Here is a 15,979-nt window from a genome sequence, read left to right as displayed (position 1 = left end):
AGTGACGGTGAACGGCTGCTGCAGGTACCACCACTACCGCATTTTAATCCAGGAAAAACCCTGACCCAGGCCTATCCAAAATTGAAATCCAGTCCTGGGGAGGACAAGCTGTACCACTGGTCCGGCTGCATACCTGACACTGACACTGTGTGACACATCTGACACTCTTTTTAAAAAAAGTAGTTCCTGTTTATTGTTTGAAAAGACAGGAATTAAACGAGCTGGCTTATTTCAGGAAGTAGTGTAGCTGTGCATAAAGTGAATTGTGTGGCCCTTATCGGAGTGAGTATGGCCCACTGGAAAAAAATCTTGCCCACCCCTGCCCTATGTGACCCCCCTCATTTCGTGCCCTTCATTCTGGGTCAGTCTGCTGCCATGGACGTGCTCTGTACACCGCAGTAAACTCTGGAACTATGGACTTCCACACCCAAAACTCAAGTAGTCGTTTCTTTTTGATGTCATCAATGTTGTATACTGTACCTTTGTGACATATTTTGGGTCCTGTGCCAACAATGATGAACCTATAAATGCTGGGTGCTGGATTACTTGCTTTTCACTTCCCCACCAGCTGATATCCCACATATTCTCTCCAAGGTAAGTGCAGACAGACACTGGCACGGTAAGGAAGTTCCTGCTCATCCTTTGAAAATATGATTTTGTTTAAGACATTTACTTTGTGCTTTTCAGCTGGTTTGTGTTGTGGATGTTGTCCATAATGGGTGTGCCACTGCCTAGGGGTTTGCTATTCCTCCTAATTTTGCAGATTTGGTCAAGAAACTCTTCAGGTAAGTTGTCTGGCATTGTGCCATTCTGGTTTAGACATGATGGTACATATTTACTGTCCAAATGAAAAATTAAATGGTACTGTAAATTAATTTATACACACAAATCTTGCCACCTCTAAAATTCTAGGGATGGATTACACAAATTTCTGCCCTTAATATAGTCCACGTGACATTTTCTCTTTTATTCCATTAAAGTAGCTTTAAAGTCAGAAAAATGTCTTTGACATATGTTGTGACATATATATATATATATATATATATATATATATATATATATATATATATATATATATATATATATATATATATATATATATATATAATTAATTCGATTAATTTTTTTAATCGAGTCCCGGCCCTAATATATATATATATATATATATATATATATATATATATATATATATATATATATATATATATATATATATTAGGGCCGGGACTCGATTAAAAAAATTAATCGAATTAATTAGAGGCTTTGTAATTAATTAATCGCATTCTAATCGCATATAAATATTTGACCTGAGAACAGTGAGAAGCATTTTTTTTTCACATGGATTTTAGTATACCATTGAATGACTGAATACATAAGCTTAAGCATTCAAGGTGGTACTTAACCAAGACCAACAGACTAGGGATGTAAATTATCGATTAATTCATTAATCGATATTTGATACAGATTAAATGGTCTTTCCTTCCAATACACTATGATGATTACTGTAGTATTTAACTAGGCTACTTAAATCACAGTAGCATAAACTTATTTGTTGAACTCAGCCTGATGTAAACATTAATAAAACTCAGTAACCAATCACATAGCAGCTCCATGTTGTCCCTGTGTGATGTTCAGGGACAGGTCAGGACAGTCTGAAGACAGAGCTCTGAGGGTGAAGTCCTATCATAATGAGATGTGATGCACCTGTGACAGTGACAGGTCATAGATATAGCGCTGCAGCTGAGCAATTAGCGCTATATAGCGCATTTAGCGTGCGCCCGTGTCTGTGTATCTATGTGCAGGCAGAGATCAGAGATGGTGTTTTAAATAACCATGCTAGCGTTTCACCAGCTCTCATCTCTGCCAGTCAGCCTCTCAAACTGCCGCCTCTCTTGCGTGCGGGCGCACCATACGTAGACACACGTGAGAAAAAAAAAAAAAAAAAAAAATTTGAAAAAAAAAAAAAAAAAAATTTTTTTTTACAAGTGCGATTAAATGCGTTAATTTTTTTAACGCGTTAAATTTTGTGTAATTAATTAATCGTAATTAATGCGTTAAAGTCCCGGCCCTAATATATATATATATATATATATATATATATATATATATATATATATATATATATATATATATATATATATATATATATATATATATATATATATATATATATATATATATATATATATTTTTTTTTTTTTTTTTATTATGACTTTCTTTCCTCTTGTCTTTATCAAATTATACTGTGAGAAATGTCAGAGTTAATTTTAAGTACGTTAAACTATCCTCTGCCTTTTCACAGGGACCCTTGTCTTCAGCTGTGACTCATGTAATGCCCAGGCCGACTGCCTGGAGTCACAGGAAAGAGGGGACACCTTTGCCAGCCAGGGCTTCACTTGTGTCTGTAAAGATGGCTTCGTAGGTGACGGTTTCACCTGCTACAACACAAAGCTCTGCAGTGACTCCTCTTGCTGTAGCCAAGGTTATGGCTGGTCACCAGAGAGGGGCTGTGTAGACATTGATGAGTGCTCCCTCCCAGACTCGCCCTGTCCACCAGCTCAGGTTTGTGAGAACATCCCAGGCTCCTTCACCTGCATAGAGCGTCCACCCAGCCCCAGATTTGTCCGATCTCCCTCATCTGTCCAGTTCAGTTGTGGAAACACCCCTTGCCCTTCAGGCATGGACTGCATCAATGGGAGCCGCTGTGCTGACCCCTGTGACCATTACACTGTACTGGACGATGACTGGCGCTCAGTAAATAACACCCAGAATGACATATTACACTGTGACCAGCATGTTAGCTGGCAAGGCTGGTATCGTCTGTTTCTAGGGCAAGAAAGTGCTCACATTCCAGAGAGGTGCGTGGAAATGAACAGGTGTGGAACCCACGCTCCTCTGTGGATAACACAACCTCACCCCACACAGCCCCATGAAATTGTACAACGCACTGTGTGCAATCACTGGAACAACGACTGTTGCCATTTTTCATCACACAACATCCATGTCAAGCTGTGTTATGGAGGCTACTATGTCTACAAACTTGTGGTGCCATCTATTTGCCATCTTGCATATTGTGCAGGTATTGTCCATGTGAAACCCCTTTACACTGTAACAAATTAAATTATCTAATACACCTATTTTACTGTTTCAGACTAATTACAACATTATTTTACAACATTATTATCATCTTTTGTAGTAATTAATGTAAGTTCATGAACAGTAAGTGTCACTGGTTTGGCATCAGTACAGTAATGTTTTTAATTGTAAACAGATGTGAACAGACCAGCTGTAGTTCTGACAACCACACCTCCACCATCACCCACTTCTGCCAGTCCAGAGGTAAGCGTCACTGCCACGAATGAATGTAAGTTGCTTTTCATGTTTTCAACTGTCTTGACATATTATAGCCCACTTGCCTCCACAGATTACTCATCTTGTTTGTGGCCGTGATGAAATCCAAGTGGGGCTGGATGTGGCTGCCATAGCATCCAGGGGTTTGAACCCATTGACTGGACACATGGCTGTCCTTAACTGCTCCTCATCCAGAGTGGGTGATGGCGTGGTTTGGTACCAAGTGCCGGCGGAGGGAGGTGCCTGTGGAAACATGCTTACGGTAGAGACTTAATTTGCAATTTTTTTTGCAAAAGATGGACATATGGTAGCTAGAAATCCAGGTCTCCTTTATGCAGTATCCCACATCTTCACCTATGGATACCTTACATCTTCACCTACTCTGAGCCTTATTCCTTTGCGTCCTATCTTCGTTCAATGTCATGTGACATCAAAACATTTATTAATACTAATATAATGACTGGGTTATTAGTACCCAAGTATGACATCTCTATTCTCATACTCCTCTGCAGGTAGTACCTTAAAACCTCCTGAAAGTCCTCTCAACCTGCTCTAATCCTTCAACTGACTAATACTGTGACCATCCTCTGTCTTTCAGACCAACCACACACATGCCACCTACTTCAACAGGTTGTTTTTGTACCCAACAAACGGCTCCTTCTCTCATCCCGTGAGCCTTCCTTTCTCCTGCGTCTATCCCCTGGACACAAACACTAGCCTGAATATGGCTCTCATACCAGTCCTCGAGTAAGTAGCTCACCTTTATGATCGATGATAATAAAATAAATAATGAAATGGTTATGTGTATATTTGTGATTATGCCATTCTGATACCATCATATTACAAAAATAGAATAAACAACCCTAACCATAACTCATGTATTAGAAAGATGTGATGCACAAAATAGTGAAACTGTGCTGTTATTTAGGTAGTTAAGTGTTTATTTAATCTGTAACAATCCAATATTGATTGTATATTCAGAGTGTTGAGAAGCCTGAGTGATTGACAACAAGACAAAGAAAAAATGACAGGTGATCATTAAAAGTACTTTCTCTTTACAGGTCTGACCCAGATGGTATTTCAGGATCAGGTGCCAGAGCCAGAGCCTCCATGTCTTTGTTCCACAACTCCAACTTCACTGAGGCTTACACAGGGAACCAGGTCCATCTTCCAGTGGGCTCTCCTCTGTATGTGGGTATCCAGGTGGACGAGAGAGATCCAAGCTTTGCAGCTGTTGTGGACGACTGCTATGTCACTCCCTCATCAAACCCTCAAGATTCCAGACGATACTTTCTCATCCAGAACAAGTAAGTGTGAAAATGGCAAAAGGTTAAGGGCCGGATTTACTAAGATCCCAGATAGCGGGCGCTATATTGTTTGCTCCCGCTATAATATTGCGAGTTTGGTTAGTGCACGCAAAACAGGTGATCTACTAAGAGTAACCCGCTAAATGAAAACACGTGCAAACCGCAATATGTACATGAGGGTTTTGCGCGTGGTAATCGTTTCCGCCATGGAGAGAGTGGACAGAGAGCTCGACGGACGAAGGGACAGAATGACATTTGATCCGATGCAGACAAAGACAGCATGTGTGTTCATCTCTCTCGCGCTCTGTTTAGATAAATAAACACAAATCGCTACAGGGCCCAACTCGTCATATAGTGACGAACAGGCAGCAGCTGCAGCGACAATCACACACCTGTGTGTGTGCCGCCCATGATCCAGTGGATTAATAGAGATCTCAGGTGGGTCACACGGATCTAAACGCTCTGACCACTGACCAGAGGGATCAAAGACGGGTGAAGGCAGCGGTGATGTCTCAGTCCGGGACCGGGACTGAGAGACGGAGCTGAGCAGCCAGGTGAGAGGAGAGGAGAGGAGAGGAGAGGAGCGGAGCGCACTGCAGGACAGACGTGCCCCGTGCGTAACGGCGCGTAAAAGACTTTTAACACGGCTGAAAAACTGTTACAGAATTACCCAGACTTGAGGAAATGCAGAGATGTAAGATCATGGGGCTCTGACAGGTATCAAATCAATAAACGCATACGTTTTGGCAAAGTTGTATCAGTTAGTACATGGTTTTCAGACGTGGTGAATAAAGACGCAAAAACAGCCACCGCAATCTCTTCCTGGTTTGGTAAATCACATTGCACGCGCTAAATAAATCTATTTGCATCTACTCCTCCCAGTATTCTGCATGTTCTGGCTGAAACGCCCATATTTACATATGCATCAAGGCAAACACGCTAAATGGATCGCACGTGCTATTCTGCCCGTGTGAGGGACGCAATCCTCGGTGCGTCCGGTTAGTAAATCAGGTTCCACATGTGTTTGCGCGTGCAATCACGTTTGCACACGTTTTAATACACGCAAACCTTTAGTAAATCCGGCCCTAAGTGTATTAGTGATGTGAAGTGGTCCTAATGACCTGTTGTGTTTTCTCTGTCAGGTGTCCCACTAACCGTCAACAAGTGTCAGTGGTTGAAAGCGGTTTATCCTCCCAGGCTCGTTTCTCTGCCCTGTTCTTCTCACCTCAGAGTGAATACCAGAACATGTATCTTCACTGCGGCCTCAGCCTGTGCCAGAGGAGCGGGAACTGTGTCCCAGTAAGTCACACATTTCACTTTTATCAGTCAAATGATAATTGCTGTTGCTTTAACATTGGTTTTGATGTGTTTATTTCCCCCCATTTTTCCACTTTACAGGCTTGCAGAGGGAGGAGATATCGCTCTGTTTCCAACTCTACTCCTCTGCAGCCTGTCTCCATTGGACCAATCACATGTGAGTATAAATACAATCTGTTCTCAGGATGGATGTCTCAACATACTGATCAATACAGACTATAATAGTCATGTTTTTACTCTTTCTTCTTTATCTTCAGGGGACAAGTCTCTTGAGTGAGCTGTAACATCAGTAATGACACAAACACGGTCCATGATGTGATTGTGATTTTACGTGTTTTTTTTCTAACACTGTTGATTCATTATGATTAAATCTTACTATATATCATTCATTACACCGTTATATCACCTGTGTAAGGATTTTATTATGAAATCAAATTAAAAAAACCTATAATATCAATAACAATCAATAATAATGATTTCCTGTGTGTGATAACATGTTTTATTATTCTTTAGTGGGCAAATGTGGGTGGATGTTTTCAGTGTATTTCTGTTATATGTGTGACTGTGAGAAAAAGAAAATCACTTTGGGACAATAAAGGCATCTATCTATCTGTCTAATATCTAATAAAAAATCAAGTTGGCAATACTTTTCCTCTGCTCTGTGCTTATTTAATGTAAAACAGCGGTTTTGTTTTGTACTGATTGTAGCACTGTGGTCCTACTGCCTTAAAAAAGCTTATTAACATTTGATGTCTCCAAATGGAGACCTCCAAAATGACTCCAAACTTCCTCACAGTTGTACTAGAGTTCAGGGTGATGCCACCCACCCAAACTAGCAATCTGATTGGAAAATGTGTCCCTGAGATGTTTAGTTCCAAACACAATAACCTCAGTTTTATTTTAATTCAGAAGCAGGTAGTTAGAGCACATCCAGGATTTGATTTCTTCCAAGCAATCTTGCAGATTGATGAGGCGGCTTCTATCGTCTGGCTCTGTCGATAAGTAGAGTATCGTCAGCGTAACAGAGAAACTTGCGGTACACCATATATAAACTACTGTACTCTGAATGGTCATTGTTTAAATTAACAAATTGAAACCTGTCAGATAAGTAGGCCTACGACTTAATCAGTTTCAGGGCAGATACATTAATTCCAGTTTCATGGTCTAATGCAGTAAATTGCTATGATCAATGGTATCGCACGCAGCACTGAGATCCAGAAGTACAAATACAGAACGAATCGCCTTGTTGTTTACAACTACTTCCGGGTAGAAAACCAGCACGTAATTTGAATGAGAACAATTAACAAACAAGAGTTTAATTAATGTTTTTTTTCACTATCACCGTTTAGACAAATCTGAAATGATTGAAGAAACATTACTTTGATCAGTGTAGAAGAAATATTCATGTCCAACAACAAACTTAATTTCTTAACTCAGCAAGGGCTGTCTTTAGTGTTGGGAAGCTAACTCTTGTCTCTATCACGTCTTTTCTTTTATTGAATTAGCATGCTAACCAGCTAGCTCCAGTCCGTCAGCCTCCAATAGGATGCTTTAATGTCCCTAATCAACTCTTAAAAACTCTCTAATTTAAAACTTACTTTCACAATTTACCAGATTTTTTTGTGGTCTGAAAAACGTGAAGAAGATTTTAATTTTTAATTTAACCTTGTTAGTGGATGTTCAAGTCAGAATTCCTCATCTTTGATTTCAGTGTCTGGATTTCGCCAGTCGAATTTTACAAACCTGATTTGAATTTTTAGATTCCATCATGACTCTGAAAATTTCTCTGAAAATTTCTTTTAAGCAACTTTTTGAACTTTTTTGGACACTTATAAAAATGTAAGAGACTATCAAATATTTACTAGTTGTGGATAGATTTCCTAAAGCTCTCAGATATTTTTCATAAAAAAGAGCAATGTTGTAGGCTATGTGTTGCAGTCAAACTGAATCATTTTAGTATACAGCAGGGGTTCTCAACTAGTCTCACTCTGGGACCCACATTTTCCCATGGTCATTAAGTTGTGACCCACATTTATAGAATTCAAACCAAGATTTTTTTTTAAAAAGCCTTTAAAAACTCATTTTGCTCTTTTTTGAGCAAAGTGCATTTCAGAGCACATGAATGAAACTGAGGAGGACCATGACAACTGCATGTACGGAAGTGAATAAAAAAAATATCAAACTGTACAAAATGGAGACCAACAAAACGATATATTTGACCTCTGATGCATCTCTGCATTCAGAGCATGTTCACAAAAGTGAATAAATATCAAATTGCACAAAATAAAGACCCACAAAACAAATCAAGATTCACTGCATTCAGGCCACATTAATAAGAAACTGATATCTTTGCATTCAGAGCAAATAATAAGAAAGTGAGGAGGACCATTACAACTTCATGTGTTCACGTGACGCGTGCCTTTCAATATAAGTTATTTTTCAAAATAAAAGACATGTCCAACATCCAACATTTGAATTAATTATTTACTTTTTTGACCAGCTGTCCACGACCGATCCAGAACGGGTCCGCGACCCACTTTTGGGTCCCGACCCACCAGTTGAGAACCACTGGTATACAGTATTATAAAAATCAGTCAGTAATAAACACAACCTGATATTATGCTGTGTGTAGCAAAGGTACAGGTTTGTAAAAAAAAAAAAAAAAAAAAGTAGACCCCTCAACCAACAATGGAAACTTCCATTCATAACAGTGTCCACTGATCTATAACCACCCACTGAAATATAACCCTGTCCCTGACGATTGCACTAACTCTTCTGTAAACCCCTTTTTCTGAACTTTCTCAATCTCGTGCTCGTTTCCAGATTCGTCCCTCATTGTCCTCCATCTGTCTCCCCCTTTTCCAATTCTTTTCTGTGGTTCTACTACAACTACACACTTACCTTTTCCACAGACTTTCAGTATAGCCTGACACTTCCCTCCACCACATCACCATCTGTTCTTCCACCATCTCTCTGCCTTCCCTCTTTCCCTCTATTTCCATCAACGCTTTTCCATTTCACAAACAGACCTTTTGTCTGACACATTGCTCTCTCCGCTGGTTACCACAGCAGCCAGGTTCAGGCGATGGTCATTTCGTGTAAAGAACCCCCCTCACTCGTCTGTCTGCAGGACAGAAATAAGTTGTTAAAGAGGCCAAATGACAAAAATGTATTAATTAAGATACTACATCACATCATTTAAATGCAGATTAGGACAGCAGAGTTCCAATCATAAAGAATAGTAAATACCACAAGGCCTATGAATTATTTAATACATAAGAAGATTGAATTGAAATAAGTTGAGGTTTAGTATATGCTGTGAAGTGTGAAATGAAAGCTGGCCCATATTCATAAAAGTGTACCTGGTTTCTCTGTGTTTGTGTTTTGCCTCCTCTCATATTAACGCCCACCTCCCCATTTTCCTGCACAGATCCTTTGTCAGTTTTCTATCAGGTCGAGGATCACATTTTTTGAATTATTACATTCACGCCATAAAAGAATCTAAATCCCTCAATAAATATAAATACATAATTAATACCTTTTTGATGAACAAAGCTGCCTGAAAACTCCCACATACAAACGCTTGCATCCATATTTCTTTCTTTTTTTTTTTTTTTTAGGTAGGATGGTGTGTGGCTCTGTGCTTGGCAGCGTCTGTCAGTCGGCCAGTTGATCCACTTTGAGGCTGAAATATCTCAACAACTGTTGGATGGATTAATGAGCTGGAAGTTTACTTTCCCCCGAGGATGCTCCCACTGACCCCATAGTGATCCCTGACTTGTCCTCTAGTGCCACCGTGAGGCTGAAATGTGCAGTTTTGAATAAAAATGTCTTAACTATTTTTGAAAGGTTGCCATGAAATTTGGTACAGACATTTGTGTTCGCCTCAGGAGAGTTTATAATAACTTTGGTAACCATTTAAACCAGCAGGGATTCTTGAGCCAGCAGGAGATGAGGCTCAGGATTACAGCCAGGAGCTGCTGGAGTCCCTGGGCCTCCCTCATCTTCATAATCCTCACAGTCTGAACGGAGAGTTTGTGATCCTCCCATAATGTTCTTGTGTGTTGTCACCTGTTCATACTTCTGCTCTGCCATCGCTGTGATGTTGATGTTTCCCCACTTTAGCTTCTCATTATTGCACTTGTTCTGTCAGGTTCTGTTGATGCAAAAGCGATTACAATTTAAATTGGATTTGCCTGAAATAATACCGGTGGTTAAGACCGTTAAGACAGATTTCTGTTTGGTGGGATAAAAACATCGAACATCCAACGAGATCTGGAGCTTTTTATGCGCTCTAATGAGGTTAGATGAGAAATAACAATGGCTTCTGTGTGGATTGTGGGACATACTTTGCAAATGAAGCGATCACAGGTGCACATCATCAGCGAACATGAGAAGTTAGTAATCAAATATGTTCATTTCTTTTGATTGGTATTTATAAATAATGTGAGCAAAGTGTGTGTTGGATTTGGACGACAGAACTGCACGTGCGGTTCCCTGAGGAATCATACATGCAAACAGCTATGTAATATCTGCTTTAATTGGTGGTTCCCAACATCATTGCTAGTGAACCTGTCTCCCAGCGCGGAGCACTAAAACTACTGATGCTGCCAAATGTAATGCTGCACTCGCACTAAAAATATCAGTTTGCATTATGGCTGAAGTCTCCCATGTTCATTTAATCAAACCACAGTCTTTTGCATCATGCACTTAGAAATCTTTCACTGCCTTTTTGTAAACTCCAAGCTGCTGTCTACTGCCATCTGGACACTCTCCCACACAGTCCAGATTTGTGAAGTGCAGCACTGACTGTTGTCTTTCCAGAGAGACCTCGTGTAGCAGCCAAGGAACGCTGTAGTTCAGTTGCACAGGTCCTTGGATGTTGGTCACCTCCTCCCTCGACCAGGATCCATTGATGCTTGTTGCTTGAGTTGTAGTTGAGGACGTCTGGCTCTGAGAAGGAACCTGAACTCATGGCTGCACTTCCAGATACTCTATGTTCCCACGAAGCCCCAACACTTCTCCTGGAAGTAGCTGTTTGATTTAGTTTAAGGCACTACAGTAAATGTACAATACCAGAGGCTCAGTGTGTCTTGTGTAGTGTCTAAAGATGTTATGACTGCAATGGGACAGATTTTCGTGATTCTTTTTTTTTCTTTTTCCACTGAATACAGCACTGAGTTAAACAGTAAGTTATTCCTGAGGAGCTCCTTGTCATGCTTTGTATTTAACTGATGGAACGTGTCACCAAGTGTGCCGTGATGGACGTCAGTGATCCTTTTGAGAGCTGCAGGGAGCTTAGTCCACATGCTTTTCTGATTTCCTGAGCTTTCTGACAGCATCATGAATATTTGCCCATACTGACACCCTTCACTGCTGCAACATTTCCCCCTTTTTTTGTTTCTTTCTCTCTTTTTTTCCCCCCTGAATGTTTCCTGGTTCTCATTAAATTCTGAAACCACAGAGGGTTTGTAGTTTTTAAGCTTTAAGATATTTCACCAACGATAGACCACCGATCAATCATTTACATCACGGTAATTTTATCCTCATGATCTCATCTTTGTTCATCAAAGCATCTGCGAAATCAACGCTCATTTATTGAATCCCCTAGTTTGAGGTTGAATACGAGGATCAATGCGAGGCAGGTAGTGAAGCAGGACTTAACTGAAAATGATTTTCTCAAGCACCTGCAGAACATAAATCTAGTCTACTCAAAACCTTGTGGAAAACAAATCCTTCCAATCGCTAGAAAAAAAAAAATCTTGGTAATAATAGGTGTTTCTCACAGAAGTAGAAAAAGAGCAGGTTTAATAATAGCATTAAAAACGGCTCTGTTCCATTTCAGTGTCAACAACCAGTAAGAACTGGCACAGATAAATGGAAGACACCCATGATAATTGGTTAAATCTGTGTTTGAGACAGAGACTATGAGAAGTTTTCCATTAAGTTAAGAAGCTGAATTAATACACAATTGCACAAAGATAAACACACAGAGTCTGAGAAATACTGTATCAATCCCTCATACGATCAAGGTGAGTGACAGCTGATTGTCCAGATGTTTGCTCTGAACTCCAACCAGTTTATGACTCGGATCATTTCAAATCCATTTTGGGTGGCAGCTGATATAGGAATGTAAGATGCATGTGTCTGTTTGAGTGGAAAGCAAAGCATTGACACAAAATACAAAACCAGATCAAACACGCTTTGGGAAGCACCTTTGAAACGAGGTTGCAGACTACAAAGTAGCATCGCTTGTCAATTATGTTGAAATGCTGGAAAGCAAGAAGTGTAATCACAACACTTGAGGGCAGAACGTCTTCCAGCGAGGAGTATACGGAGGCAGAAAGAAGTCACTGAAGAAAGTGTGAGTATCGCACATTAACACAGTCAACATTATCAGTACTTGATGTACAACGTGTGGTGAAAGTCGTGTCTGTCTCATTTTTTATTTTTTTTCCCCAACGCTTTTAATATTTTTGATGCGTTCGGTAACTCAAATATGGTGTTGGAGTTTCCTCTTTTCAGTGTTATTAACATTAAGATGATGACATTATGATAACATTAATGATTATTCTGCTGCATTTAGTGAACATGTATACACCTGTCACTACATCTGATAAACACACACACAGTCACAAGGTAATTATCTATCTCCTTTTTTCTTTTTTGAGCTTCTAATGTATCTATCTAATCTCATCATTAGTAACTCAAATTACGACGGCTATAGTCATTTAAGTATTAATATATGTCTTGCATTATGTACACTGCATTGCAGATCTGATGGCATTTGGCACAGGCAGCTTTAGCTCCATGTCCTCTGGGAGCCTCCTGGCAGTTGCTCATCAATACCATGGCCTGGTGGCACATTGGAGAAAAAAAAGAACAAAAAAACAACTGAGTTATGTAGAGAGCATGGTAAACATCACTCAACTTTACAAATTCCCCCCACTGTTATATCTCTTAAAGCTGCCATTTGGTCAACAGTTGCAGTGATGTAGATAAGTCCATTTATTTATTTATATATGCTGCATGTGTTCCCGTGGCTGCCTTGCTGAATTATTACTTGTTATGACACCTCTCTCAGATGGGGCATTAAGGATAAGATGAAAAGAACTTGGCAGAGGTCCTGCGATGCCTGCACATGCTGAACCTGTGAACGCGTTTCACTATGTCATGAGAAATTGATACAAGTTCATGTTATTTTAGATTAAAGAATCTGCCATAAATGGAATAGAAATCGGAGATTATCAGACTGTAAGATTAAAAGATAGTGGAGCATCACTTTAGATAACATTAGGAGGACTTTACTTTTATATTTGAGGGCTGGTTGTGTCTTAAAAAGAGTTACATGAGAAGATCAATAACAACAATTTGATTTCAGCATATCCAGGCGAGAGTGAGCGTTTTGTCTGGAGGCAGAGTCTGTCTCATTCCCTGTTATTATTTCTGTTGATATTAAAGAGCGCTGTGTCAACAGAGGAAAACAAATGACGTTGCTTCCTGTCGGCTCCTGTCTGGCAGCCAAAAAGCAGAAGTCATGTGCCCCAGCGCGTCCATCCTCATCATCAGTGGCGGAGGTGCAGGGTATGATAGCATGGCAGACCTGGTCACAGATGGTACACTTAGGCGCCCCAGAGGCTGCCTGCTGGCAGGACACACACGTTACACAAGAAACACTGTTATCCTCTGCTTCCGCTTCAGACACGCTGACCAATCACCTCCGTCAGGTCCTCCTCTGAACAAATACCACTGATGCACTCTTCGGGTATCTGGCACACTTCTCCATATACCTGCTTCTTTTTAAATTTTCGACTGAATAGACATAAGGAGACTTGCCGATCTTGTTTTTTTGGCAGAGGATGAGTGAAAACACTCACAGCATTTATCCTAAAAAGAGGGGGGAAAAAAATAAAAAATGAATGTATCAGTTTTTCTTCATACACTCTGACTAGTTTTTTTGATCTATGCTGATTTTCTACTGGAGTTAGAGCAGATAAAATATGGAGTATCCAGATTTGTGGGAAATGTAAAGATGCCTGTAACCTTTTGTGCAGCTGATAATTGCACTCTGTGGTGTTAGCCCAGAGTTTCTGTTGCTGGGTCTGCAGGGAGACTCTGAACAGACTCTCTTTCTTGCTCCGTCTAAATTGACCTTATTGACTCCATCACTATCTCTTTCTTGTGATGAAGTGCTTTTGGCAGATCTCATTAAAGCGAGACATTACATCTAAAAAGAGGCTTATAGCAGCTCTCCCCACGGCCTTACATCCCTGTAGCAACATTGAAAAGTTCTTGAATCAATCGGAAATTTGAAAACCCCTGCTGTTCCTTGTCCAGGCCGTCTTTAGACATCTTCACTCGGGGAGTATAATGATGACGTAATCTCCTAGAAACCAAATATATAACTGTCAATAAAAGTGAAGATTGGTAATGCTAATTTATGGGGGTCTCCTGAGCAAAGATTTGCACCCCCATTATTACCTCATACGTAAACCAGCCGATCATATTTATCTGTCCTGGGTTTTTGGGGTGTCTTTTAGGTCAATTAAGGTCTTTTAGATGGTTCTTCTACAAGACGAGATTAGATTATAAAGGACCAGTCTTGGCTCATAATGGTACTTTTAGTGCAAATTCCTAAACAAATGTGCAGTTGATCAAATTCTGTACAACCAGCTGATACACAGTGAAACTGGGGCTTTGAAAGCTCTGAGGAATCTGATCTCCTCTTGCTGGCACTTGTCAATCACATATTCCTACTCTTTTTCAGGCTACATTAAGTTTTCATGTCAAATTTGAATGGCTGCTCACAGGTTTCAATACACACTGGTAAAGGTTTTAAAAAATGATACCTTTTGGGAAAAGTGTATAACCTACGACTATTGTTTCCTTAGCTCAGAAAAATATTTTCTTTTTTTCCATCAGTGTACAGTAAATACATCTCTGAAGCCTTCACTTGAACGTTCAGACGTGTGACAGTAGCTGACACAGTGCTCTGCCATCCATGAAGAAACTGCGGGAATGGGATGACTGTGAGAGGAGTGTTTGAGAGAGACATACGAGAGCAGAGACCGCAAAAGAGGTGGAAATATACAACAACAGAGCAACTTGGGGAGGCTTTTTGAAACCTGAAAAAAAAAGCAAAATCCACTGAATTTGAAGGTATTATACATGAGGAACATTTTAATCTTTTTGTGGGAATTTGAGTGTGTCGGGTTGATAGATATTGTGGTTTATACCCAAATGAAAAGAAGAATTAGGGCAGCAACAAAACCAAATTCAAAATGACATTAGAACATGCATAATGCAATACTGTATTATACTGTGAATATGTGAGCTACATGCTGGGACAGGCCTTGAAATGGGTCAATGGGTTACTGACTGACTGAGTCAACACCATTGACAGTGACTGAGTGATAATGTTACACCATTGGTCAGCTGGTCAAGTGTTGTCAAGAGTTTTGTCATTGGTTTTCGCTCTTTTGATATAGTGTGACCAGCAAATGTAGTGTCATCAAGTTAACCAGTTTTTTAGACACCACTATGACCATGTTTTGCAACAGATGTGGAGATTTTGGACAAACTTTGTTACTTTCTAATGGGGACAGTCGCTGATATTTCCCCACCAGGGCAAGGTTGGACTTTTCCTTCTGCACATTTAAACTTCTCTATGCAATTGCGGATTTGCGGAGTGACTGTTTTACAAATGCATATAGCCTACAGTAGTTGAAATCATGGCACAATCACTATCTTTTACTTATTGTAGGGGTGATATTGTTCAGGAGGATGGATTTGGTTGGGGTCTGGTTGTATTAAAATAAAGTATAAGTGAGAATAGAGAGTAGGAGAGGATCAAACGGATGAAGGGCAGAAAGAAACTGAATGACACCAGGTTGAATAAAAACACTGCACAGTCCGGTCATACGGTGCTAGATTTTTGCCTTTCCCCCCAAAAAAGAAGGTTGTTTCTCACTTTCTTTTGACAGTTTCTTTTGAAAGCGATGCTG

General features: G+C 40.0%; 1 protein-coding gene across 1 annotated transcript; it reads left to right on the top strand.

Moving 5' to 3' along the window:
- Positions 1 to 288: 288 nt before the first annotated feature.
- Positions 289 to 6,252, top strand: LOC310995078 (uromodulin-like; the record flags this gene model as incomplete). Its single annotated transcript, XM_083984007.1, has 8 exons — positions 289 to 388; positions 2,303 to 3,079; positions 3,272 to 3,339; positions 3,950 to 4,098; positions 4,413 to 4,658; positions 5,801 to 5,957; positions 6,057 to 6,132; positions 6,233 to 6,252. The coding sequence occupies 8 exons, from the start codon at positions 289 to 291 to the stop codon at positions 6,250 to 6,252; spliced, it is 1,593 nt and encodes a 530-aa protein (XP_083840133.1).
- Between the last annotated feature and the right edge of the window lie 9,727 nt (positions 6,253 to 15,979).

This window comes from Trachurus trachurus (assembly GCF_905171665.1).
Source record: "Trachurus trachurus genome assembly, chromosome: 12".
Taxonomy (NCBI): domain Eukaryota; kingdom Metazoa; phylum Chordata; class Actinopteri; order Carangiformes; family Carangidae; genus Trachurus; species Trachurus trachurus.
This window is presented reverse-complemented; position numbering and strand designations above follow the sequence as displayed.